The sequence below is a fragment of the Cheilinus undulatus genome, linkage group 16, assembly GCF_018320785.1.
Source record: "Cheilinus undulatus linkage group 16, ASM1832078v1, whole genome shotgun sequence".
Lineage (NCBI taxonomy): Eukaryota > Metazoa > Chordata > Actinopteri > Labriformes > Labridae > Cheilinus > Cheilinus undulatus.
The window spans coordinates 25,139,223-25,165,780 of NC_054880.1; the positions used below are offsets into that span (position 1 = coordinate 25,139,223).

The following is a 26,558-nucleotide window of genomic DNA, read 5'->3' on the forward strand; positions in this document are numbered from 1 at the left end:
TACTCGACTTTTGTCATTTTTGAAAAGAAAACAACTCACTGCTGTTCTTTGTTCTTCCTTAAACGAAGAAATGTCAAGTTCTGATAAAACTTATGCTTTAGCAGCATCCACGCTAATCTCTTCCGCCATAATTGCACCAACCTCTTGCTGCTGCTTGTTTACGTTATGACTCTGCTGCGCCTGAAAGTACTGCCCCTCATCGCTGATTGGTCCTGTCACTTTCCAACCAGGCCCAAATGGTTCAAATGGGAGGTTAACAAGATGGATTTGCCAGTGAGAAACAAGGAAATGGGCATATCCATCTGCTTTGTAAGGTTAACGTGGCCTAGGAACACATTGGAATCTTTCAGGAGGAGCTGGACAATTTTGTAACACAATGAGGGTTATCCGGGTTGACTTGCTTTGACCTGGCCCCAGGTAAGTGGAAGAAAATGGATGGATGGATAACTGGATGGATGGGGAATAAGCAGCAAAAAACATGAGTGACTTAAGGCAACATGACCACAGCTTCCAGTAGCAGTTCACGCTGGCGTCCACCATGGCAAACACATCCCGTTACAACCTTAAAAACAAAGGATGTCTCTGGCTTTGAAAATATTAGAGGTAATGTAAGTATTCAAGTGAAATGATACATTAAGTTGTTTCAGTGCTAAAAAATCTACAAACTGTTGCTTTAAATTTACCAGGCCGTCAGTATTTGAGATGTCCAGGTGCGTCCATGCAGCTGGTTCTTCTAGTCCTCATGAATCTGCATGGGTTCCGAGTCCAAAGACCGCAGCTCTAAATGGGTAAAGCAGCTGTCAGTCAGGGTCTCTGCCAGTTTATTGGAGGGTTTGTGGTTTCCTGAGTTTCGTCATTCGTCTCATTGGGCCATAATCTGCAGAATCTGAACAACTTCCTGAGCAGGATGAAATTCTTTGGCCGTGGATCGCTCTTTCCACTGTCACAGCGTGGTATCAGACGCTCAAAGGTTAGCATCACATTATTACACCCACTAGGACTGAAAAACACACATGTGGAAGATATTTTTAAGTTCAAGATCCATTCTCTATCCCATGAAGAGATCCACAACCTCTCAGTGATGCTAATTATTTGAATAAACATGCAGCAGTTGTGGATTTTTCACAGATGGTCGTTTTTAATATTTCCCAGATGAACTTTATGGAAGGATCCCAAAGTGTCTGTAAAATTGGAGAGGAATCCAGCACACCAACATCCTTGCTCTCAGAGGAAAAAGTGAGACTCTGCCTGATGAAAGAACTCAGGGATTGTTAAAACTTTCACAAAGCTAGCGTGCAGCACCCATCAACACCCTGGCAAAGTGTTAAATCTTACTAAATCATCGAGCTGGAGAGCGGACAGGCTGACGGTGGACGGAGGGAAAGTCGTCGACTGGCTCTGTTGATCTTGGCTTGGTGGACAGTGATGACAACACAACCTCTTCCCAGGGTAGGAGGCGGCTCTCTTGGCGGCCGAGGTCCGAGCTTTACCCGGGATCAGGCCTGACGATGACCAGATACATACAGGACTTTAGGTATGAAAAAAAGCCTTAAGCAACAGGATCAAAACAATTTTCTCACTAAAAGGATGGCCTGAAATCTTCACACTAGCAGTGGAAGGATATTTCTTCTTTCCTCTCTTCCTTCCTCCCATAAAATTTAGGGAGTAGGATGAGGAAGAGCACGAGCCCAACCCAGGGTGCCTCACCTAGGCTCTACTTCCCCTTTCCATTTAATACTTTTCAGATTTTAATTTAATTCTAACTTAACTTCATTAGGAAGCAAAAAACACTTAATTAGGGTCTAATCCTCATCATTCCCATATACAGGTGCATTCAAAAGAATTAGAATATCATGTAAAAGTTCATTTTTTCCTCTTGATTTACCTCAGAAAGTTAAACTTTCATAGATTATATCATATGAAAAAATTATACCAAATTTGTTTTAATCTTGATGATTACAGCTCACAAAAATAAAAAAAATCCACTCTCAAAATATTAGCATACTGTGGAAAAGTCCAAAGGTTTCCTGAGCCTTGATTCTCTGACTCTGGTTCAGTACACACAACTACAATCATAGGGAAGACTGCCGACTTGACTTTTGTCTTGAGGACAATCATTGACACCCTCCATGAGGAAGGTAAGCCACAGAAGGTCATTGCTGAAAGGGTGGGCTGTTCTCCGAGTGCTGTGTCAAAGCATATTCATGGAAAGTTGACTGGAAGGGAAAAGTGTGGTAAGAAAGGGAGCACAAGCAACAGGGATGATCTCAGCCTTCAGAGGATTGTCAAACAAAGCAGATTCAAGAACTTAAGGGAGCTTCACAAGGAGTGGACTGAGACTGGAGTCAGTTGATCAAGAGCCACCACACAGACTGGTCCAGGAAATGGGCTATAAGTTTTGTGTTCTCAGTGCCAAGCCACTCCCAAACCAGACAAAGCCAGAAGCGTTTCCACAGTCAGTGATGGTCTGAGGTACCATGTCATCAGCTGCTGTTGGTCCACTGTGCTTTATCAAATCCAGAGTCAGCGCTGTCAGCCATCTACCAGGAGATTTTAGAGCACTTCACACTGCTGCTGGTCTGGTACTGGTCTGGCCTAGACTGTTAGCTGCACTGCTCAACACTGCCCCCACTTTCTCTGTTGGTATTGCAGTGTTTGCTCCTTATCTATAAGCTTTGAGAGATCCATGAACACTGCATTCATTCATTATGCTGAAAGAGAGCTTTGTCCAAATCTGTATACATATCAAACAAAACTTTAATTCATTAAGTTTGCACGGAATTAGGAAAAGTTGATTTATTGTGTTTATTGCGATTGGGATGCAACAATTCTTGCTGTTGGGAACAAAGTTGGTGGCAAAATCCTGTTATCTAAAACGCTACATCTTTTTCTTCTTCTACTCTTTCAGTTAAAGGTAGAGCGAGCTCTTATCATATTGGTATCTAACTTGTGTAACTTTATGAAGATATTAATTACATTGTCAGAGTACACATAACAAAAATTATCCAACCTAAATTATCACTCGAAATATTTGAAGCCAGGACAAATATAGTATTGCCTGTATTTAGATCCTTCATGGTACACTGCTTCAGTAACAGCTATCAAGAAAGTGTGGGAAAATCCACCTGACTAACCATCCCAACAGTCGCTGACAACTATCAGTCAACTATCAAAATCGTCATTCGTTGCATCCCTAGTGTTAATGCAACTAATACTGGACTTTAAAATAGACATTACCATTTGACTGAAATCATTGAGCTTCATAAAGTTGGCCTAACAAACCTTAGATAATGTGGTCTGGGGGGTTTATTTTGTTTTGTATGGGTACAGTATGTCTAAGTCAGACCCAAACAGGTCAAGGAATTCTGAGCATGCTCAGTTTCCTTCTTGGCTTTGACCCAGAAGTTTAGCTGCCAGAACAAAAAGTGCTGTCTATGGCCACGGTCCCATATCGTCTGGTAGTGATAGACATCTTTGGGGACACATTCATCAGTGCTTTGGTGAGCACTAGCTGTACGAGTTTAAAGATATGATTGTGAGTTGGCTCTGTATTATTCCAGTCTTGGACAGTTTATAATAACCTTCAGATGAGAAAAACCTCATGAATGAATATCTCTTATTCATTCCTTCTGTTTTCCATGCAGGGAGCCGCTGTGTCACGTGCTGCCTTGATCAAATGGTGACACAAACTGATGAAATACACATACGGAGAGAAAACGGCGGGTACGACGGGCGACCACGAGGCAGCTCTGAGGGATGAGAAAGCCACAGAGTGACTAAAGGCCAGAGCTGAATCCACTGAGTGAATTTGCAGCTGCTCCGACAGATTTCATGAGCCAGACATCACAGTGTGGATTATGATGCACGCTCACACACATCAGTCAGGGAAACATCTCAGGAGAGGGGATCCAGGAGATGGTTTAGTGATTCAAGGATTTCTGGATGATCTCAGGCAAACTTTTTTTTGCAGCCTTTATGATTAAAATGATGGAAGATCTAATTGTCACAATCTAATCTGAACTTTTTCACATACCAAAGAGTCTAAAAGATTACGACAACATCCATTAGTAAAAGGTACTGTTTTTTGGTTTTCTCTCAAAAAAGTCAAGCATACAGACATGATCCACCATACCAGACACACCCATAGACTGTGTTTAGGAAGGACAGGACCTTCCATTATAAAACTCAGAGGATGATTGTCACAATCCTGTCTGTCACAATCATTACCAGCCAATCGGAGCAACAAAACATATGACAAAGTAGGCTAGTGCAGCTGCTGAGGAGTAAACTACATAACGTGAGCTTTACAGACTGCTGTTGTCATGTCAATTTACCATTCTTGGACATCCGACTATTTTGAAATAGACAGCATCTGTTTGCAACAATTTTGTGAAGCAGCTTTTAGATACGTGTTCTTCCACCTCAGAATATTCCCATCTCTGATCAGCTGTTTGGGTCTGCAAGCTTTGACAAAGATTTGACAAAAACTTGCTAAATTACACAGACCAGCTGTACCTATCTGTAGTGCTGTCTAGCCTAGCATGCTCCCAGCATGCTCCCCTTAAATGAATATTGCAGTGTTTTTGAAGTTGAGTCGTATGAGGTACGTAACAGTACTAGTGGCATTAGCCTCCAGTGATTTCAGAGAGCATTGGTCCTTTAAGAAGGACTTGCTGGTTCTACCGGCTAGGAAGAGGGCTATACAGCGTAAGAGATGGGTGCACTTTCACCTCATAATTTTGTGAAAAAATGGGCCACAAAACAATGTTGGCTCAAACGTACGCACTTTCAAAAACTTTTGAAGCATTTTTTTTAACCCAGATATTCTCTGTGTTTTTGTCACTATTTTGAAATGCAAGAGCAAAAAATCTCATGGCACAGCACATCAATATCTTTACAAAAAAGCCTCTTTAAAGCATGCTTCAGTAATTAAGGTTGTGGGATTGTACATAGTACACCAAGACTTGCCTTAAGGCACACCAGTGGGCCTTGCCACACCATTTGAGAACCACAGGCTTAAACAAACCAAGATAACCCTTCAAAAAATGCAGAATGCAGTAAAGGAGGAATGTCACTGTTTTTCTTGAGAGGCCACTTTCTCTGAATAGCTGTTACTCTGTTTTATTGTTTAAATGTTTAATTGCTTTACTGTTTTATTGATCATTTATGTATCATGTATCTGTACCTGTTTTATATCACTTTTGACTTTGTATGGCTGCTACCTTGGCCAGGTCTCTCTTGTAAAAGAGATTTCTAATCTCAGTGGGACTTCCTGGTTAAATAAAGGTTAAATAAAAATAAAATAAAAAAAAAATATTTTGGGTACATATTGCTGCTGTCTGTACAGTTTGAGTTAACTGCCAATACTTCATTACCATTCTTTTGGATTAATGGATTTATCCAAATTGTAATATTAGTTCAAACAGTCACACTTTTATGCATATAAGCATGTACATATAGAAAATCCCACCATGCCAATATTTAAAAGTTTCTGATTTATTCAAAGGGTTTTTTTTTTTGCAGGTAACAGGTCTGTAAACTTTAAGACAAAGAAAGAAAAAAAAAAACAAAACAAAACCTCCAGTTAGATTATTTAATACTGAACACAGAGGTTGGATTGATGGAGGTTAAAGTCTTTGATAAATTATTAAATTTCAAAAGTGAGTGCAGTCAGTTCAGTTCATTGTTAAAAACATTTGGACATTTTAGTTGATACTGACTTATACAAACCCTCGACAGTGCAAAATCCTAGACCTTGTTTGAAGTGAATCTTCTCTGGAATGTTCTCTGAGTCTCAGTCTTTCCTCTAAGGAATCTCTGATCTTATTTTTTATCGTCTAATCAATGTGTCTGTGGTTTAGCTCCTCTCCAGGTCATAGCTGGGGCTGCTGGGAGCTCTGGTCACTGTCCCTGCTGTTGTCCTCGGTGGCCGTCCTCGGCGGGCTCGGTGATCGCTGCAGTCCTATGATCCCTGAATACTCAGACGGCAGTAACGTCCCTTTTTTTACATTGACCAGTTCTTTCTCCCTCGCTGCTGCCCCCTGCTGGCCTCCCTTCACTCGCTTCCACTTCATCCTACGATTCTGGAACCACACCTTTACCTGAGAGGAGACACAAAGGGACAAGGATGAAATACCACCAGCAGGACTAAACTTGAGTGTAAATTGTGAATTAAAACAGAAGTCAGTGATTTCCAAAACTAATTATCCCACATTTGATTCACAAGAAAAACTGTGACTAAAAATTGTGGAAAATTGGCAGAACAATTTTTCCTAAATGTAAAATTAGAATATTCTACTATCTACAGAACATAATATCATCTAATATTCAGAAAATCTGGAGAAATCTCAGAGCAGAAGGGACACGACTAAAGGTCAGTAGTGGTTCATGATGATCTTCGGTCTCTCAGATGGCACTGCATTAAAAACGGGCATGATTCTGAAATGAAAATCACTGCTGAGCTCAGGAACACATAAAGAACTCTGTCAACACAGTTTGCAGTGCCATCCACAAATGCAAATTAAAGCTGCACCATGCAAAGAAGAGGATATATGTAAACATGATCCAGAGACTCTGCTGTCTTCTCTAGGCCAAAGCTCATCTAAATTGGACTGAGGAAAAATGGAAAACTGTTATGTGGTTAGATGTATCAAATTTGAAATTCTTTTTGGAAACCATGCTATGCCCTGTGGACTCAATAGGAGAGGGACCAGTTCAGAAGCCTGCATCTCTGATGGTATGAGATTGGTGCCTATGGCAAGTGTAGCTTACACATCTGGAAAGGCACTGCTGAAAAGTATGTAGAGGTTTTAGAGCATCATATCCTCCCATCCAGACAATGTCTCTTTCAGGGAAGGCCTTGCCTATTTCAGCGGGACAATGCTAAACCACACACCACACCCATCACAACGGCATGGCTTCACAGTAGAAGAGTCCAGGTGCTGAACTGGCCTTCCTGCTGTCCAGACCTTTTACCAACAGAAAACATTTGGAGCATCATCAAAAGAGAAATCCAGCAATGGGACAACATTCCTCTCCCAAAACTCCAGAAAATGGTCTCCTCACTTCCCAGACATTTACAGTGTTGTTAAAAGAAGAGGGGATGCAACACAATGGTAAACAAGGCCCTGTCCCTACTTTTTTGAGATGTGCTGTGCCATCTAATTGCAGAGATTTCTGTGCAGAAACATTTTTATCTTCATATCAGAGGCTTGTAGAGGTGTGTTGGAATCTTAATTTCATCTATCCCTCTGGCTGTGATATGTAGATGAGTGATGTGACAGTAAGTACTGTATTTCATCATAAACAGAAATGTGCTGATGCAGCTGGTTGGCTTGTTCTGGTCTTGTATTGTGTTTGTATCTCAGAGTTTTTAATAATCTGCTGCCTCAGACCAGGACATGAGATCTGCACTAATGATACACAGACGTTAGGACGCCTACCGTCCTCTAAATCTCTCACTGTAACCCCCCCCATCTACCCTCATATTTATGCCCCAGCAGCGGTACATTTCAAACCCACGCTCATATATACACATCTTTTAACACTAGATAATTTCATTACTTAAGGACTGTATCCTGAAGGACTTATATAACATAAATATCACACGAAAAGGAGCGATGTTGACCTGAATATCCTTATTTTACACTTAACTCCTAAATATGTACAACTCATGGAGGGTAAGCCTTAAGACGACAGTAAAAACATGGAGGATCCAGAATAAACCGTCCAGTAAACAGATTTATTGGACCTTTGTTGAGGACATTTGGAAGCAGCTGATGTGAGGGGGAGTGATGATCGACCTGAGTCCAGACAGGAAGAAGTGAATCCTGGGTGAGTCGTCTTCTCTGCTGCTGGAGCCAAACGTCGAAGACTAGAGCCAGTAGAGCGCTGGGGTTGTTTTTGGACTGAAGAGCTGGACGTCTTTAAAGTCATACTAAGACATTTACTGGAGACGTAAAGAGCTTTAAAGATTTATACCAACACCACAATCTTTCATCTCTTGATCTTTATTCTCTCCATGAACAGGAAGTGAATAAATTTAGTAAATTAGGTCACTGAAGAGGCAATATGGCTGCACAAATCCAGAAAAGATAACTGACATAAATGCCATTTAGGAAATCTCACATAGTTTAAGTGATGTTTCTTGTGTTTTCCTAGCATCCCTACACTTTATAAAAAGACATTTTTTACCACAGGCCTGATTTACCTGGCTTAAAGGTGATCGATACCATAAATACTGCGATTTCATAAACATCGTTGCAAAATATAAGAACTCAAAAATCATTCATCTACCTGCTTGACCATGAAGGACGTTCAAATTAAGAGATATTCAACCTTTCAGCTCTTCTAGATGTTCATAGTCACAGGGCCTCATCCTGATGAGACCTTGATGAGCTCACATTTATCAATGTGGTTTTCACTGCACTAAACAACATGGAGAATGCAAAAAGTAAGAGCCGCATTTTGTAGTCCATCAACATTAGACTGTCATGATTTCTTCATCCTTGGTGATGATGGTGTTTTTCATGCACTGACTGCCGTTTTGTCTCAGGATTGTATTGGAAGATCCAAGTTTTATCATGTGTTATCACTCCTTCTAAAAAACTTGGGTTTCCTTCAGTTTGCTCTAAAATGCCTCCACTTATTTGCTTTAGTTTTTCCTCTTGAAAAGGAGTCATAAGTTTTGGGACATCTTGGCACACACTTTTGTCACATTTAAATTATCATGCAAAATTTGCTGAACTGTCTCTTCATCAATGGAGACCATTTCTGCTCTCATTCATACCCTAAGTCATCCATCATTCTGAGCGATTTGTTTAATTTGTTGAATGTTTTCAGAATTTTTTTATGTGCATGGGCTCACATGCATTCATGGTCTTGGACATCCTCTCTGCTTTCACTAAATTTTTTGTGCCATTCAAACACATGTGCACATGACATGCAGTGGTCCCCATGTACCCCAATTAACGTACCAAAAGATTCAGCTGTTTTTTTAAAATATGTTACTTAACTTTTGAGCTAATAGTTTTCTGTAACCTTAGCAAAAACACTTCAATCAGTGGCTACCAGTGAACTTAAGATGCCACTTGTTGGAAACATACATTAGTTATGCGTGAATTCCCAACCTTTAATATAAACTCTCTGTGTGACTGTGAACCACATTATTTTCTTCTCATAAGCACATTCTCATTATTTAATAGTCTTTATGAACCAATGTAGCTGGCTCCTGTTTGAGAGCCAGTTTGCTGACTTCTGTTTTTGTCATTATGTAAGGGCGCACTCACACAAGGCCATCCATACCGTGCCGTATTCTAACCGTGCTGAAGCCCATTTGACCCCTCCCTTGTCCCCCCTTTGACCTGCACTCACACTGCTCAACGCATCCAGACCTGGGCACGGATACGTCACGCTCCGACGTCATCACATGAAGCATCCACCACTGATGAATTTGTACATGTTGATGACTCAGTATACATAAGTATTGTTTTTAGGCTGTAAAATAGCAACAGATTTGTACAATATCTGATCTGACAGCGGAGTTATTTCAGCTGATCTGGGATCAGTAGCAACATTAACTATACAGAGCCCAGTGAGGAGAGAAAAAGCGGTTCATAGTGGACAATTATCGCTCACGGCATAAAATCTGGAACCTAATCAGAGTTCCAGGCACTTCTGCTGAATAAAACCCTGACTTTTTAACTCGTATGAGCCCCTACAGTCATTCCTCTGTGTGTCCGTGTACTATCTGAATCCCCTGGCATTCCTTTATGCGTCATGAACTGTACTATTTCTATGCGTAATTCTGGATGCCTGCTGCACCAAACAAGCCCTCATGTCACAGGACAGCCTGTGTCCAGAGCAGGATTAAAATGTTCAGTTAAAAGTTTTTTTCTACCGTGACGAAAGCAATTTTAACCCTCTGATGAGAGCTGGAGGTGCAAACACCTAAGGATTAATAAACGATATTCCGTTCAAATGTCAGCGATCAAGATCACAATTTCACTTCTTGGTGACATGATACAGAATTAGAGGTAAGTTAATTCAGTGGATGATAGTTTGGCATTATATTATAATTTCAAAATAAGAGAGGTAAAATCAGCTGTGAGATTAACCCCGGCACACACTTGTTCACGTATTTGGCACTCTCCTTTACGCACAGAGGATGAAAGGTGTGTGTTATCCCGTGAGCTGCTGTTTGTGACTCAGTCAAGGGAAGAAGTTTTATTTCACAAACTAAAAAGCCTCTCACAGTCATTAAAGCCTGACTTTGCCAGAAACTGGATAGAAATGTGGACTGGCCAGGGATCCTGCTGTCTCTAGCATGCGACTGAGTGTGCTCTCTGCGCTCTCAAGCGGTTTCCTTTTGTTGTTACTTCAGGCTACGTCACATTCCCGCGCTTGTGCTCCTTCATTTGCATCTGTGCCGTGCCTAGACCCACCTCATCCTCTCGTGCCAGGGCTGCGAAGCGGGCCGCCCTGAAGCACGGAACGATTGCACTCACACTGGCCAAATGTACCGGACTTTAGGCTGAAACATGCCCAGGCACTGTGCGAATGGCCTAGTGTGAGTGCACCCTTAGTCACATTTAAAAGACAAACAGGGTTGCAGATGGCTTGGTGGTTAAGTTGTGTCTGATATATGTGGGCGGCCTGGGTTCAAGTCCAACCTGTGACTCCTTTCCCGCATGTCTTCACAATGCCAAGTGTAAGCGAGAGTCTGCTGTGGCACCTCTAAACTTCTGTGGGATTTTCCAGTGTTGGCAGTTGCTCAAAGTCAACTTTATTGTCCAACATGGAGAGAAATTTCCCTTGGCCTCTTAAACTTTGCTGTAGCCATAAAAAGGCAACACTTTGGCACCACAAACTTTAAATATAAAATATTGATTAATAAAAAAACTTTTTCTGAATGTATCAGATTGGTGCTGGATGTCCTAAACAGTCTTTTCCTCTCTCTTTCAACACTGGTCCGGTGTGGGTGTCATGTAGGACTCCTAGTTAACCAAGTTTCCGCCTATGTACCCTTTGTTAAGCCCCGCTCCTCTCAGTTGCTGTCACTATGCCTGTCAAACTTTTGTACTCTGAAGGAAATAATTTAAAATTTCTAGAATTAAAGTGTCCTAAAATATCTAAAATATCTTAAAGCGGACATATTATATAAAAATCACATTTTCAGGCTTTTCTAACAAAAGTATGTGCCTCTGGCCTGTCCTCAATCCCCTCAAGTACCAGAAAAATCCATTCCCTCCCAAACTCTCTTTCTCCACCTTTCAGAAAATGTGTGCTGAAACAAGCCATTCTCAGATTTTATCCTAGTGACCTCACATGGGGAGTAAGCACCCGCCTCCCAGGTTTGGTTGAAAGTTCCGCCCTCCTCTCCTGATCTTCCTCTCAGCTACCAGCTGAAAGGCTGGATAGCTCAGTGGGTTACCTCTTGGCTTTGGAAAGTGAAAAATGCACTCTAAACATTTGGAGTAATGGCTGTCAGATTTCCAGGTCCCGTAAGCCCCCTGCATTGGCATACCGGCGTGCACTGAAAGTTTAACAGGCCTCCCATGCATGGTTAAGGTTGCTAACGCAGGATTGGAAAGTGGCTGTTTTAGGGAAGGTCTTCGCGACGGGCCCCCCTCCCCCCTTGCTGGTCTGTCTCACATTGCACCAAATTTATACGGCCTTAGCTCAGTTAGCTCACTCTGGGCTAACTGAGCTCTGGCATTACTTCAAGAGTGTTTTCACGTAAGACACAACAGTTTTGTACCATGCCCCAGCATGATTGCCCACCCCTCCTTTTCATCCCCTAGCCAAGCACACCTGTGCGTGTACAGTCTGACACAGTAGGTGGTGATATACACATATAGTAGTTGGTTTAAATTCTGCAAGTGCAACCATGGCAAGCACTCAAGTTTGGTTGACAGTAAGTGTGCAAATAATGACATTTGACTCAATGTAGTCCATCCTGCTACTTTGACCCTCTTCCTACCTTGACATCTACATGCAGCTCAGAGGATGAAATGGGCCTGTGATGCACAGAAGAGACAGGAGACATCATAAAACAACCCACTTCTATATTTGAGCAAAGTTGTATTCACATTTTCCAAGACTATGCAACACATGCATTGTGAAATCTAACTCCTAAAAGGCCCAAGCTGTCACCTGCTGATGTGATGTTCCTGTCATTTTCTTTTCCTCATTTCTTTATCCTTATATTCTCTCTTCTTATAACATACAGACAGAAGCATCATCCTTCATTTTCACAGCACAGCCGTTTCCAAACTTTTCACACCCACAGTGGACAGCAGCACACAGACAGCATGCTAACTTCATACAAATGTTTGTGTGAGAGCTTTAAGGAAACCATCTGGAGTGTGGCGTTTCAGAGTCTCTGTGGTTTGGAATCGATTAGCCTTGGAGCATTAGCATGACATGTCCAACCGTTTACTAATGTCAAAACACAGATGCTTTTTTCTGCTGTGAACATTTTTATAATGAAAACCAAACTTCAGCTGAATTCATCCTCTGACTCATACTGTCACTTAGAGTCTTTAAGAGCTTACAGACGTTAATAAGACTATTATTACCAGAGAAAAAGATATTCAGCTTTATTTCTCAGAGGGAGGTGGTCAATTCAATGTCAATCAAATGTCTTTGTGTTAGCTAGAACTTTATTTAGTATAACTTAGCATAAAGACTGGAAGCAAGGGGCTGAAAACGGAGGCAAAAGTGAAAAAGCCAAAAACTGTAGTTCCTTTAGTGTCCACTAGAGGCTGTCACCTGCTCTGAGTTAATCTCCATAGACTTCAATATTAAAATGTCCAACTTTAAAGCAGAAATTAACATCTTTACAGTCTGGTAGGAAAACAGCTCGTTCTCTAGAGCTAATTCCTCTCTTTATGACAGCAGTACTGCTGAATTTTTTAAACAAGTCATCAATTTCTGTTGTAAAAACTGTAACCTAATTGAATGGAAAAACAAACTTTTCCAGTTACAAAAAGGATTTTGGTGTCATTATACAAACATGACACGTAGGATCATTTTCTTTTCATTTAATTTCTTTTAATTTTGGACAAAACAGACTCTTAGCGAAGACCTTAAGTACGTAGGCTTCTGAATGGGTCTAAGTCTTCGTGAACCTACAGCGCAAATTTGATGGTTAAGAATCAATCAAGCACCCGCATACTCTGCCTGCCAACTGACGGTTCGCGTCAGTCGATTGCTGCACAGTATGTGGAATTTTGGGGTCAAACTTTACGTAATGATACAGAAGTGCTAATGGAGTGTCCGCCACTTTCTACAACCACTTTTTAACATTAAGATGCAAATGGGTTGTCCAGATTCCATGTCTGTCATCAGGCAAATCCGTCATCCATCCATCCATTTTCTATATCACCTCTCCCTTTGGGGGTTGCAGGGGGGTTAGAGCCTATCCCAGCTGTCATTAGGCGAGAGGTGGGGCACACCCTAAACTGGTCGCCAGTCAATCACAGGGCTGGCATGTAGAGACAGACAACCAGGCACACTCACATTCGCACCTGCAGCCAATTTTCCAGTCACCAATTAACCTAATGCAGGCCTTTGGCGGTGGGAGGAAGCCAGAGTACCCATGCTTGCACAGGGAGAACATGTAACTGCACAGAAAAGCCCTGACTGGGAAGCAAACCAGGAACTTTCTTGCTGTGAGGCAACAGCGCTAACCCCTGCACCGCCATGCAGCTCCAGATCCATCTTGCAAAGCTCCAATTGGAAACGACAGTGCCAGTTCTGAGAACGGACTTGACCAATCAGTATCATTTGAGGAAAAGGAAGCGGCAGCTATGGTTGGGGTTAAGTTGTACTGGAAGTTTTACTTGGATAGCTTTAGTAAAGTCTCAGTTTCAATACCTGCCACAGCAACATACAACGTCATATTAACTAGCAAACACAAACGATGAATACAAGCTGGAAATGGCACTAAATTAATTGAAGCAAACATGGGTGACATGAAACTTAACAGTCTGCTAATGAAGGCAGCTTTGCAAAGAACTTCAAGTTATAAAGCTGTGCTGTAGGGACAGATTAAACCTTGTTTCAAAGATAGCGTATTCAAACTTGATTAGAGAGAGAAATTGATCTAGAGCTTTGTAGATATTAACTTTAAAGGTTGAATGACGATAAACTGTAAAATTTGTTGACTAAAATTCAGCCAGAGATGGAGATAGATCAGAAAAATGGCCACTTTCTTTCATCGTAATAATCATTACTGGGCTGGTACCATAACACCAAAGATGTTTTAATGGTTGTCAGTGTTGGTTTGGCACTGGTACTACTGTGTTTTTTGAGGGGACAATGGATTCACTCCAGGAAACATTTTTCATGATGTTTCAGGGATGGTGACAAAAATGTTAGTGTGTAGAGGATGGTTTTCCCTTTTCTCTTTGTCTGCACTGAGCACACAGAGATAAAGTGGTCCCAATTATTCAGTCTAAACCTGGGTAAAGCTGCAGTTTTCCAAGACTTTGGGATTCTTTCCCTCTAATTTGGGATTCAAAGCCAAAATTTTTAAAATATTTTTTTCAGACTGGACAAATTCAAGTTTTCAGAGCTACAGATAAATGTTTATCTCTTTGAATTTCTTCTGTTCTATCTCTATGAAGCCACAGATTTTCTTTATCTATAAAGGCTAAAAGTGTATAAATCTTGGTCTAAATATAAAGAACATCATCAGTGGAACAGTAATGACCGACAACCTCTATCCAGTGTTTTTAAATCTGTGCAGTCAGGCTGTGATTGTTGCTAAAATATATTCATAAAAGTCATTCCTCATCTAACTGTCCTTTATGACTTAAAGTCTGTATTAATCAGAGTTTGTGAGTCAGCGTGTTACCGTACTTGTCTTTCGGTGAGGTCGAGGTTGACAGCAATCTCGTAGCGTCTCAGTCGGGTCAGATAGTTGTGGTGAGCGAACTCAGACTCCAGCTCTCGGATCTGCTCTTTGGTGAAGGCCGTGCGCTCCTTCCTCGGCTTGCTGCTCATGTCTGACTTATAGCTGCCGTCCGGGGACTCTGAAATGAAAAACAGAACTTTTTCCAGCCGCAGCCGAGGCTCGAGAAGAAAAAAAAAGAAGAAGAAATGAGGGGCGTTTGATAAACTGCCGGGCCTCTGAAACACAAATAATATGAGAGCAAACGATTAAGGTGCCAATCAGAGTTTATAGCTGAAGTTTGGACACTGCTATCCAACCAAAGTTTACCCTTAAACACCCTCATCTGATAGATAATAGGCAGAAAAAAAACCATTTTTGTTTTTCCTTTCTTTTAAACAGATATGACACTGTTAGAACATTTGCATTTTTAAAAAGATACCCTTTTGTTGGTATAAGCCTGTAAGATGTGAGAATTTAATACCACTGATATCTTTACGGGCTGTAAAACAACAAAAGAAGAAATTACAAGAAATCCATGCAGTCAGTGAAGGTAATCAATGAACCAGATAATTATTGTTGTTTATAAGGATTTATTCATTGGCTTTTCCACCTTTAGCAGGCAGGATAGGACGGTGGAGACAAAAAGTGGAAAGAGTGGGGAATGACATGCTGGAAAGGAGCTGAGGGCTGGATTTGAACTGTTTTTTAACTGTTTTTGTGGAAGCAAGCAGTCTCTGTAAATGTGTATTCCCCATGTACAGGCCCAGTGTAAATGGAGAACACAATCAAGCCACTTGGCCTTTGGTGTCTTTTGACCACATTATTTAATCTAAATCTGTTGTTGGACAAAAAATCTAAGCAACAAACTTCAGCAATAGTGAAACTAGATACAGGAATTTATCTGTAAACTGTGCTGCAGTTTTTAAATGGACACTTTGCTCACTTATTATCTGATTGTAAGGGATGTCAAGGATGTAACTCTGTCTCTTGCCCCATGACATTCATTCTAAAAATATATATTTGTCTGCGCATAAAGAAGGAGTAAACACAAGTGAGCTCAGTGGTATAGTGCTGATCAATAGGGACAGATTTGTAAAGTTATTTGGTCTGTGATTTTATTCAGTGTCGGAACATTATAGTGGAAAAGGGTATACAGGCTATCCAGATCCCTGACAGCATCAACCTTTGGGCCCCTTTGGCATTTGTATGGCACGGGAAACCATACTAGGGCCACATCATAACCACATATGCTCTTCCATGCCTTCAAAATTGGAGGGAATTTACCCCCTGGGAGACTTCTGTAATTAAAGCACTTGGCCAAGAGAATAGTAGTGACTCCTGGGCTATGTGTGGTATGCAATTGGCAAACTGTAAGAGGGCCTATGAATGACCACATGCATTGTGCCATAACTTCACCTTATTTTACCTCAGGATCTTCTGTGCCCAAGCCCAATTGCGTTTGTACCAGGGTGGGAAGTTAGCACCAGCCAAATGCAGGTATTTTTTAGGAGTGTCAGGTGAATTTGCTCAACTAATGGGCCACTGGGACAGGTAAATAAAAGCAGCCTAACCTAAAAGGGTGGTTTTGTTACGGTATACGGCATAAATCAAACCTCCTTTCTTTTTATTTGCTTGTTTCTACTGACTTTATGGGTTAAGCCAAGTGGACCTACACTCTCACTGACCAAAAATCTTGCAAGTCTAAAACTTTTACAGAAGGAAAATGCCTATTAATTTAGAGTAGGAAGCACAGCAAATGTTTGAATTGTTGAATACAGGACAAAGTGGTAAAAAAAAAAACAAGGTAGCGACAGTTCAATTTTTCTTTTTTCTTTTTTTTTTTTTTTGCAATAACTTCCTCTTATTCAATAGCCTTTAACTTTAACACCATAAGCCTCAAATTTAGGATTGTCCCTCATTATTTAATTCTGCTTGGTAAAATACAATGGCTGGTGAAATTGTTGTGGCTGGGATATTTTTGAATCCACTAGCCAATGTGGCGGGTAGATGAAAACATTAAATTCCAACCCTGGTTTGTACCTAGTCTGTTACAGTAGGTGGCAGTACGCATGTAGCTGGTTTGCAAATCCACCATGGAGAAGAAAGAAGAAGAAGCTACCATGGCAAAGACTCAGGTCATGACCTGAGTGATGACTGTCTTTTATACCTGGAGAGTCCATCCTGCTTCTATGTATCTTTTAAAATAGTTTTGAGACTCCAACAGTGACCCTCTTTGTGTTTACACATCTACCATGAAGCTTGAAGGATAAAAAGGGTTAACTGCACAGATTAGAGAGTTTCTCAAAAGACAGGAGATGGAAGTTTCCTTTGCATCTCAACTCTCTGACTACAACTTGCGTCTATCTGTAAAGCGAGTCATTACAGACCAGTTGTTGGCTAGATTCAGATGATTTCCACTGAACAATTAGAAAAATGACAAACGAACCGCTGCACTGGGGGAACAAGTTTTAAATTTATGATGGCGTCATATAGCTGATGCAACTCTCTGTCCCATATTGTGTAGCTGTTGTATTAAGAGTCCTCTTAATTCATGTCCGAGACCCCCTCTCTGAGCAGAACTGCCTAAGTGTGTTATGTTTGCATGAACACTGACCAAATGAAACCAGACTTTGGGCTTGAGTTTGCTACAATCCGGGCCTGGGCCCCGAATTTGAAACCACTCGGACAAGATAATAATTGGTATACTGTAATCTTGGTAGAGGTTTGGCTTTGATATTCACATGGACTGGATTTGGGTAGTGTTGTAGTTATGGCCACACAAGACATTCCTTAGACCAGAGCGCACCAAGACCAAGACAAGACTAAGACTTCTGGGGGTAGAGACCAACACAAACCAAGACCATGTAAATCCATTTTTAAAATCCTCACAAGGTTGAACAGTAAAAGTGCACTCTCTCTTTAATTTCAGATTGCTTTATGATAAATTTTTGCAGCCAAAACATGTCTGTGAATCTGTTTTCAAAGCACCACAATGCTAAATCCTCAAATTTTAGAAAATTTATTCAACTAACTTCTTGTCAAAAATAAATAATTTTATGTATTGAAAAGTCACTGTCAAGTCCAGAATTGTTTTAAATATCTGAAAATTAGATATCTTTCTGAATTGTCAGGTATATTAGGCCTATAATAGGTGTTAAGAGGTATTTCTGACTAGAAATAAGATGGACTGGTTTGTTGATAGCTGCGTTTTTGCAGGTGCCTGACACATAAGACACTTGAATAGATTTCAAAGGAGGCAGAACAATCAGTGAGTTAACAGTAGTTGTTTCAAGTCAAATTACAACATGAATGAATCAGGAGCAGTTCAACTGAAAAATGGCATCATACGCCCAACAAAATACTCAAAAATGTGAGCCCAGCACCATGAGTAAAGAAGAAGCTACTTATTGTTTTGAAACCTGAGTTGAAATCGAGGCTGAGATAAGACAGAGCAAAAATGCTCTCGAGTCAAAGACTAGATCGTTCCTTAGTATTATGACAGCAAATCAGGGCCTTCATTAACTTCTGAATTTGGGCCACATCATTGCTGGTCATTTTACCCATATCAGAGCAAAATGGAAATTAACATGGATGCTAATCAGCACCACTCACACGCTGTATGAGTTTGCCCTGTGATTCTTTCCAGACAGTAAGGGAAAAATGGAGTTCACGGCCTGTGAATGGCCATAAATCAGGCCTTAATCTGATTAAAGATGTGGTCTCAGGCATGATTCATGTGTACTTGAGCATGGTACATGGGAAATGTGAACACCAGCTGGCCCATACAGGGTACTCATCAGAGGGGCAGAAAAGTAAAACCCAAACGTCTCCTGTCTCTTCAGAATCCATCATATCTGTTCATCCTCTGAGGTTAACACTAGTTGTGGAAGCAGAAAGAGGGTTGTTTTAGGCGTCATCCATCCGTAGTAGCAGGATGGATTCCATTGTCCAGAAGGAGGAGAAACAAAAGTGCTTGCCATGGTTGTGTCTTCTTCTTTCTTCTTCTTGGCAGATTGCAAACCAAGGATGTGCATACCACCACCTACTGTATCAGACTATACATACACAGGTCTCCATGCTCGGGCACAGAGCACTGTTACAGATGTGAAAGCAATCTTATTCCCCCCCATGTGTTATGCAACACTATTCTGATTAAATATAGTGACCAAATGCTGTTGGGATTTTTATGCACCATGCAGAAAAGAGTCAATTTGCAGGATTTGGCAAGGGAAACCACATTCATATATCACTGAGAACAACGTAATGAACTGGACTTGTTGAGGACACTCCTCTAAAAGGTGTCTTCAGCTCTAAGAAGTCTTTAAGATTTAATTCAATATGAACACTTTTGTTTCTGATGAAAGTACTTGAAATTGTACCTGCTAATTTAATGATCAAATATTATCCCTCTGTGAAACTGTAACTTAGATGTCTGTAAAGTGGCATGTTTACTATGATTCAGAAACTTTAGATCCACATAAACTTAAAGAGACACTTCTTAACTTCCTGTGACCGCTCTTCTTCCACATCACCACCAAACCTTTCCTCCATTGTTTCATGCTCTAACGGTGAAATCATACTTTCCTCTCATATTGTCCTTCATGAAAATCATATTTCAAACATTTTCAGTGTTTGTGGTCAGCGGACGGTGGAAACAGACGTGTTGTTTTGAAACTAATCTTTCATGGTGAATAATAACGTGTGCAGAGCTCGCTGCATAAATCAGCTGTCGTTTCATTAGTTGTGTTAAAGAGCGACGTGCTGACAAACTGTGGCGTGCCAGGAAAACACGCCATCTGAGCGGTAATGTGACACTACACATACACATTACTCCACACAAACACATCCAGCGTGGGTGTTTCTGTTATATTATTCTATGGTATTTTAGTTAGTGAAAGTACTTATTATACACCTTTGAAGGCTATTACTTTAAATATTAGCATTTTCTAAAATTTAACGCATCATTTTTTAGCTCTACGGTCTTGTAAAACTTCTATTTTAGGAATATAGGTCAATAATTTTTGTGTATTTCATAACTCAACTCTTTCTTAAGCTTAAAATGTGCTGTGGCTTTGTCGAATGCCAGTAAAGTCAGTGTCAGGAAATGGGATTGGAGCTTTGGTCTCTGGCATCTCGATGGTTCAGTCTGTCCGTCAAAGATCAGATCTCTGCAGGCCGGTATGTCAACTGGAGGGAAGAAACGGAAAGTTCTGGAGCTGGCTCACGCTCAGGTTGCTCATCAGAACGTTAAATCATCAAGGGAAGGGTCATGGTTTTGAGGATAATGGCAGAGACGATGTGCTCTGTCATGTCTGCCACGGGAAGTATTCAAGTTTAAATTTAAGCCAGGAGGTTAGCCTGTGTTTTCAGCTGATCTTCAACATCATAGCCCAGCATACATCCCATTAACAGGCAATCAGATAAGTGGTAATCCATAATGCACTGTGTCCATGAAAATAGTTTATATCTGATAGCTGAGACTGCATACAGAGGGGATCTGGAAGGTTTTCACCCAGACTAGATTGGTTATGCAGACACAATGTGTACTGGCATATAATAAAGGCCACCCGAACTAACATGATCTGCTATATTCTGCTTGTAAACACAAAGCATGGCTTTATTTATGTCGGTCCAGTCTCAATCAGAGTGATGGGAATTGCGACTCTTTTTAGAGATCTGGTCTTTCAGCTCTCCAACAGCTCTTCATTTGGTGCCATTTTCCTTTTATTTATATTGTTAACCCTCTGAGATCTGTGCTATTTTTGTAACTGTTATGTCTTGCTTGGATTTTAAAAGCTTGCAAAACATCAACCCTGTGGTGCACAATCAAACTCAAAACATACTTTTTTTTCAGGACAATCTGAACTTTAAGAATATCTGCGCTGCTGTAATGTCTTTAGAATTTTTAAAGAAGTTTTGGGACTATAAAGACAAAAGGAAAAAACTAAGCAGAGATTAAAACGCTAGATTTTTATTACACACAAGGCTGCCCATAAGAGAGCATAAAGGGGAGAGCTTTATGGGGCTCATGGATTTCAACAAAGTCACAGTCCATCACAAAGTTAATCTGTGACGATGATATTTTATGATTTTTTTATGAAAGACTCTTATCAGAGCAAAAAAAAAAAATCTAGTTATTTATTTATTTATCATTTATTTATTTATGTTAGAGTACAACATAGCTTATCAAATGAAACCCTTTTCTTAAAATTGGGCAAAAAAAAAAAAAAAAAGCAAAAATGGGCGTAAAATGGTGAAAAACAATTAAACGGGGTATAAATGGGTTAAAATTGGCAAAATTTGGGAAAATTGATTAAATAAGGCAAAGTGGGTTTTTAGGGGAAAAATTGGCAAACAAAATTCCCTTTATATTTGCAATGTTTATAATGTGGATGGGCATAATGACTAAACCATATGGAAAGTAATGTCAGACCTGCCAGCTAAACCATGATCTGCACAAACATCAGTATACCAGGGACTAAAGTAGAATAAAATGGAAACAAGCATCAGGGGAAAATAATTAATTGTTCCAAAACAGGATGGAAATTGGCAAAGTGGGTTAAGAGTGGCAATAATTGGCAGGAATAATTGGTTACAAGTGGTTAAAGAGTGGCAAAAATCGGTTTGAAAAATGGGCAAAAAGTGGGATTGAAGTGACAAATGTGGTTTTCAAAAGGCAACAAATGGTCAAAAATGGGTGTAAATTGTGAAAATTGGTTAAAAAGTGGTGTGAATTGACTAACAGTGGCAAAAATGGGATAAAAGTGGGTGGCTAAAGTAGTGAAAAGCAGTTGAAAAGTTGCAAACATTGGTTTAAAGAGGTAAAACTTAATTTAGTGGGGAAACAAATTTGGCAAAACTGTGCAGAAACGGTGATGAAAAGGTGTTAAAAGTGACATTAATAAATATTTTGAACTTCAGAACCTAATAATTGTTTGACACTCTTTTCTGCTCAAAAATGAAGTAACCATTAGCCAGGATGCTAGCACCAATAGAAATGCATCAATATCATCAGTGAATCCAAACTGGGGAGGGTCCATTCACTGGGCTTTCTGGGCTCTGATTACACACAATAAACAATCATAACAGGTTCTTTTTTTGTTTTTTGTTTTTTTTTTTTTTGTTTGTTTGTTTGGTTTTTTTGTTCACAAACTTATTCTCCCATCCCAAAATAATCATTTTGTGAAAAAAGACAAATGTCTTCAAAATATCTACATTTTTACAAAAAAAGTTTGTGCACTTTTGGGAATTTGAGTCATTATTCCAAGCAGTACCTGTCTGCAGTGACACAGAGGAGCACATCACAGCCTCTCTGTGTCTCTTTCTCTCCATTATGAGTCATTCAGGCTCTTCTCTCCAGTTTATGAGGCTAGGGACATGTGCTGTTTGACAAAGCATGACGTGACAACAGAACAGCCTGTCACTGGTTGTCACAGCCCAGAAACAATGCATTGAGGGAAACAAACGGACCATATGGTGACAGTAGCAGCCGCTGGCTGCAGGAACTATTAAATAATGCATTATAAAATGGCTAAAAGGACATTCAAAATGCGAGTTATTGGTGTGGATTTGATCTTTAAAGACCTCGGGAAGTCACCCAACTTCAAGGCTGACTAGAAGTTACTTTATTACTTTTTTTGATGGGACATTTATGTCTGCAGTACACATGTGTGGGAGCTCCTTCCCAGAACGCTCACCTTCTCCACCATCATAAAACAAAAACACGGCTCTAGCAGCCACTGGATGCCAGTAGAGCTACAGTCACAGTTATGGGTGCTTGGCAAATAAAAGTGAAACTTACTGATCCAGCTACTGAAGGCCAAAGGAGACAAGTATTTATAGAAAGCCTACATATGAGTTGGAGTCTGTCATTCATAAAAGGAGCCAGCTCTTAGAAAAGTCTTTGCAATGCTAAACAGAAGCTTCACAGCGTCTGTCAGTCTCATGAATTGTTATTAAATTAACTTTAGTTTTGATCTAAACTGAATCTCTGTGGGTAGAAAGCTGATTTATCCCTCTGCACACACCGGGGTCGCTCTAAAGTCTTGAATAGAAACATAGCACTAGTTTGTGCACACTATGGATCATCAAAGGGACCAACACATCCAAACTACAAACCTCTATGAGCAGAGTGACCAGAGACACAAACATAGAGATATAAATTCTCTCTCACCTCCACCTGTAGACACCAAATGAAGAATATGATCTGGAAAGCATTCATAAAGAGGAGTTTAAAACTTGTAATGTAATTTTTTTTGTTAATAAAGTAAAATGAATGGGGGACATATTCAGTCTAATCCTGTTTGTTCTTTGTGGCATCCAGGAGTATGCAAAATGTTGGCACACTCAGTATAAGCTTTAAATCCAACAATCTGTTAATTTAATTGCTAACTGTAGAAAAAAAGCACTTAAGCTTCAAAGAAACTGCAGATCTGCCTTCATTTTTGCGATGCTTCAAGGAGAGATAGGTTTGTTTAAATTGTATAAAAACCTCAGAAACTACCGCATTACTGAATCGTTGATATTTCACATTTGTCTAGTTTAGGCTCTGCAGGACTTTTCTAGCAATTCTTGATCATTTAAAACAATAAATGACCCTAAACTAGGTTTGATTTCATTCTAGTTTTACACATTTAATTCTTTAAATGTGACATTGGTTGATTTTTAAACTTGAAATAATTTTTACCTAAGATGGATTCGCAATAGCAAAATTTTATCTTTTATCCTCCAGGATGAAGTAATGTCACTTTATTGTTTCGCTCAAAATGTGAGGTCTTTGTTTCTTTAATTTTTTTTTCTTTTTTTCTTTCAGGATGGATAATGTTTATAAAGATTTGATTTTACTCTGCATTTCTATATAATTTTATTCTCTACTATCCATAGTCCTTGTTGAAAAAAAAAAAAAACTGTCATGAGGATTTTAAAATTAAACTTTAGAGAAAAAGATGATTTTTCCATGAGAAATAATGTCAGAAAAAGTCCTTTTCTGCACTATACACACACTTAATTTAATATTAAGAGGCAACAAAAACCTCTTTCTGTTTATATTAAAACAAAATCCAAACTTTTAAACTTTGATCTTAAATGTACGTTTAGCTTTTCTCTTGCTGCACAAATTTTTGTTTTGATGCACAAATAATCTTTGAGTTAAGATAATAATTATATCAATTATTTGAATCAATCACTGTTATGTAATATTTCCTTCTATATATCAGAAAAAAGTCCCAAAGTTATGAGGATAATCAGCTTTAAATACGAAAGTGAAAGTTCCACAAGTAAAACGTCAGAAACATCATTTATTCCAAAAAGAAAAACTAGTTCGTTTGGTTCTTTTTGTTTTAAAGATGAAATAATATTTGTCAAAGGACAATATGATCTGGAGTTAAAGTAAAAAAATATATATATTCACATGCACAACTGTTAGAAAACGTTAATGTATGTAAAAATAGTTAACTAAAATACTACATAAGCGTGTTAAAATTTCGCCCTTAAAAGGTTTCTAAAAGTCGTAATTGAACTTGAGTTTCCTGAATTAAATGTGTGATATAACTTCCTACACTTTGATCTTTTCTGTGATTTATTTATTCTTTCACTGCACAAAGATGTATGTCTTATAATTATTTTGAGATTTTTTAATGAACTAATTTCCCAGGTTTCTACCATCCTTCCATAATAAAATATTTCTAAAGAAACATTAAATAATCGTGGATTTAATGTTTTTGAAATGTGAGAATGATATTTCCATGAGCATTAACGTCAGAGGAGCTTTGAAGAAAAATATCTCTATATGGCAACAAATATACACGACAGTAGGAAGTGCCTATCCTGCAGAGTATAAACTTACTGTGGTTTTAAGAGAGACAGGTCAGACCATTTTGCATGTTTAGATCATCCCAAAATGGATCTTTACTATTTGTACGCTGTCACTTAACTTCATATGCTTTTGGAAGTCAAGATGGTTGGGAAATAAATAGACAAAGAAGAGCGGCTTTTACCATCACCACCGCCTACAGACAAGGAAAAAACCCAATAAAATAGGAAAACACACCCTCTTAGGATTTTTTCCTAAAATCAAAATAATTTTTTTACCAACTTAATGAGATGTATGGTGGCCCTAAAAGTGAACTGCAAAAATTTTTTTTACTTAAAACACATTTATTTAATGAAAAAAAATTCATGAAACATATTTCATAAAACATTAATGAAGTACAAAAATAATTTTATGACAGAATTTTAGACTAAAAGTGTTTCTTTTGTTTTAATTTTGCAGTGACTGAAATGTTTTTGTAAGATTTTATTGTTTAAAATAGATTTTAATTTCACAAAATGTTTTTGCTTTTGGAAATAGCCGTTGCATGTCAAATTGTTTTGCATTGAGCAGTTTTTTTTTTATATTTATTATAAAATTCAGTTCTAAGAGCCCACAATGTTTTTTCACAACATTAAATTTTTTATTATGATAATAAAAGGTATTAACTCATCTAATATTTTTTCTACCCCCGCAAAAAGAAAAATAATTGATTTTTTTTCTTTTCACAATTTTTAATTTTTTGATTTTACCTTTTTTACTTAAATGAAACGGTTTGTGTTTCACTACTTGTTTCTATTTTATAAAATGTTTTGCTCTTTTATGAAATGTTTTTGGGCTCCACAAAAACATTTTTCAACTTATGTGATGTTGTGTTTTAAAAATATCTGGATGTTTATTAAATGTGAAGTTTCATAAAATGTTTTTTTCTTAAATATCACTTTTATTTATTTATTTTGCTGCCATTGAAATATATATTTTATTCTTTTAGTGAAATGTTTTTGTGTTTCACAAGATGTTGATTTTTACAAAATGTTTTTTGTTTCTTCAAATATGTTGTTTTCTTTTTCATTCATTATTTTTAATTTGTTTGTGTTTAGTGAACTGTTTTGCAGTTGACCTTCATGTCCACAGTACATCTTTATCATCTCACCTGTGATTTCGTTCTTGCCTTTACTCCTCAGCCTTTCTGTGTCCTCAGAGGAAACACACTGCTCTCCATACTCCACTGATAAACCTGTTTGGTCTCCACTGTCCAAACTCGGGTTCGTGCTGCACGTGTTAGACCCCCCTGTGCACAGTTCAGGGGCTGAGGCCTCGAGCGGTGGCAGACAGACGCCATGCCGGCTATTAGGGGAGGTCACCTGCAGTGGGAGGGGCCAGCTGCTTGGTGGCTGTTGGGACAAGTGACCCCGATGTGCCTGAGTGCTGAAAACGCTGTTATCATCTCCAGTAGAGAAGCTGCAGGGTGGTGAAGAGCTGGGCAGGTCCAGGTAGGAGATGTGGTCACTCCGACCATGCAAGGTCAAAGGTGAGGGGCTGATGGTGGCGTGCAGACCCTGAGGGGGGGCGTGGGGGCTGCGGAGGCATCCAAACAGAGAGTGATCCATGGTAAGGGGAGTCCTCCAAAACCCCCAAACCAAAACTCCAAAAAAGACACGGAGAAGAAGAGGAGATGAAGTCAGAGATAGGAGCTGCCTGGATTCTGGATCTCATCTGCGGCCCCTCTTTGTTCCCCCCCAGTTTTCCCCAAAAATCCCCTTCAGATCCTAAAGAAAGGAAGTCAGAGATGTCAGCGTTGAAGAAGAGGCCCCTGGTGCTCCTGAAGGCGGAGGGTAGAGTGGGGGACGG

The 26,558-nt window shown here is 39.5% G+C and overlaps 1 protein-coding gene across 2 annotated transcripts; it reads right to left on the reverse strand.

The window, feature by feature from the left end:
• Positions 1-1,462: 1,462 nt before the first annotated feature.
• On the reverse strand, positions 1,463-26,443 carry LOC121524400 (homeobox protein MOX-2-like). Of its 2 annotated transcripts, XR_005993109.1 has the most exons (4): positions 25,861-26,443; positions 14,866-15,038; positions 5,721-6,101; positions 1,463-1,502 (listed from the first exon to the last, which is right to left on the reverse strand). XR_005993109.1 is itself a non-coding variant. In XM_041809767.1 (3 exons), the coding sequence occupies exons 1-3, from the start codon at positions 26,315-26,317 to the stop codon at positions 5,874-5,876; spliced, it is 858 nt and encodes a 285-aa protein (XP_041665701.1). In that variant the 5' UTR covers positions 26,318-26,443; the 3' UTR covers positions 5,530-5,873. The 2 variants fall into 2 exon arrangements, 1 of the variants encoding a protein (XP_041665701.1); XM_041809767.1 differs by lacking the exon at positions 1,463-1,502 and having other exon boundaries at positions 5,530-6,101.
• Positions 26,444-26,558: the final 115 nt, after the last annotated feature.

Coding starts and splice junctions, on each gene's coding strand:
- LOC121524400 (XM_041809767.1), bottom strand. CDS start 26,317: ATGGATCACTCTCTGTTTGGATGCCTCCGCAGCCCCCACGCCCCCCCT. Junction 15,039..25,860: donor AGGCAAGAACGAAATCACAG/GTGAGATGATAA, acceptor TTTTCATTTCAG/AGTCCCCGGACGGCAGCTAT. Junction 6,102..14,865: donor TCGACCTCACCGAAAGACAA/GTACGGTAACAC, acceptor GTCTCCTCTCAG/GTAAAGGTGTGGTTCCAGAA.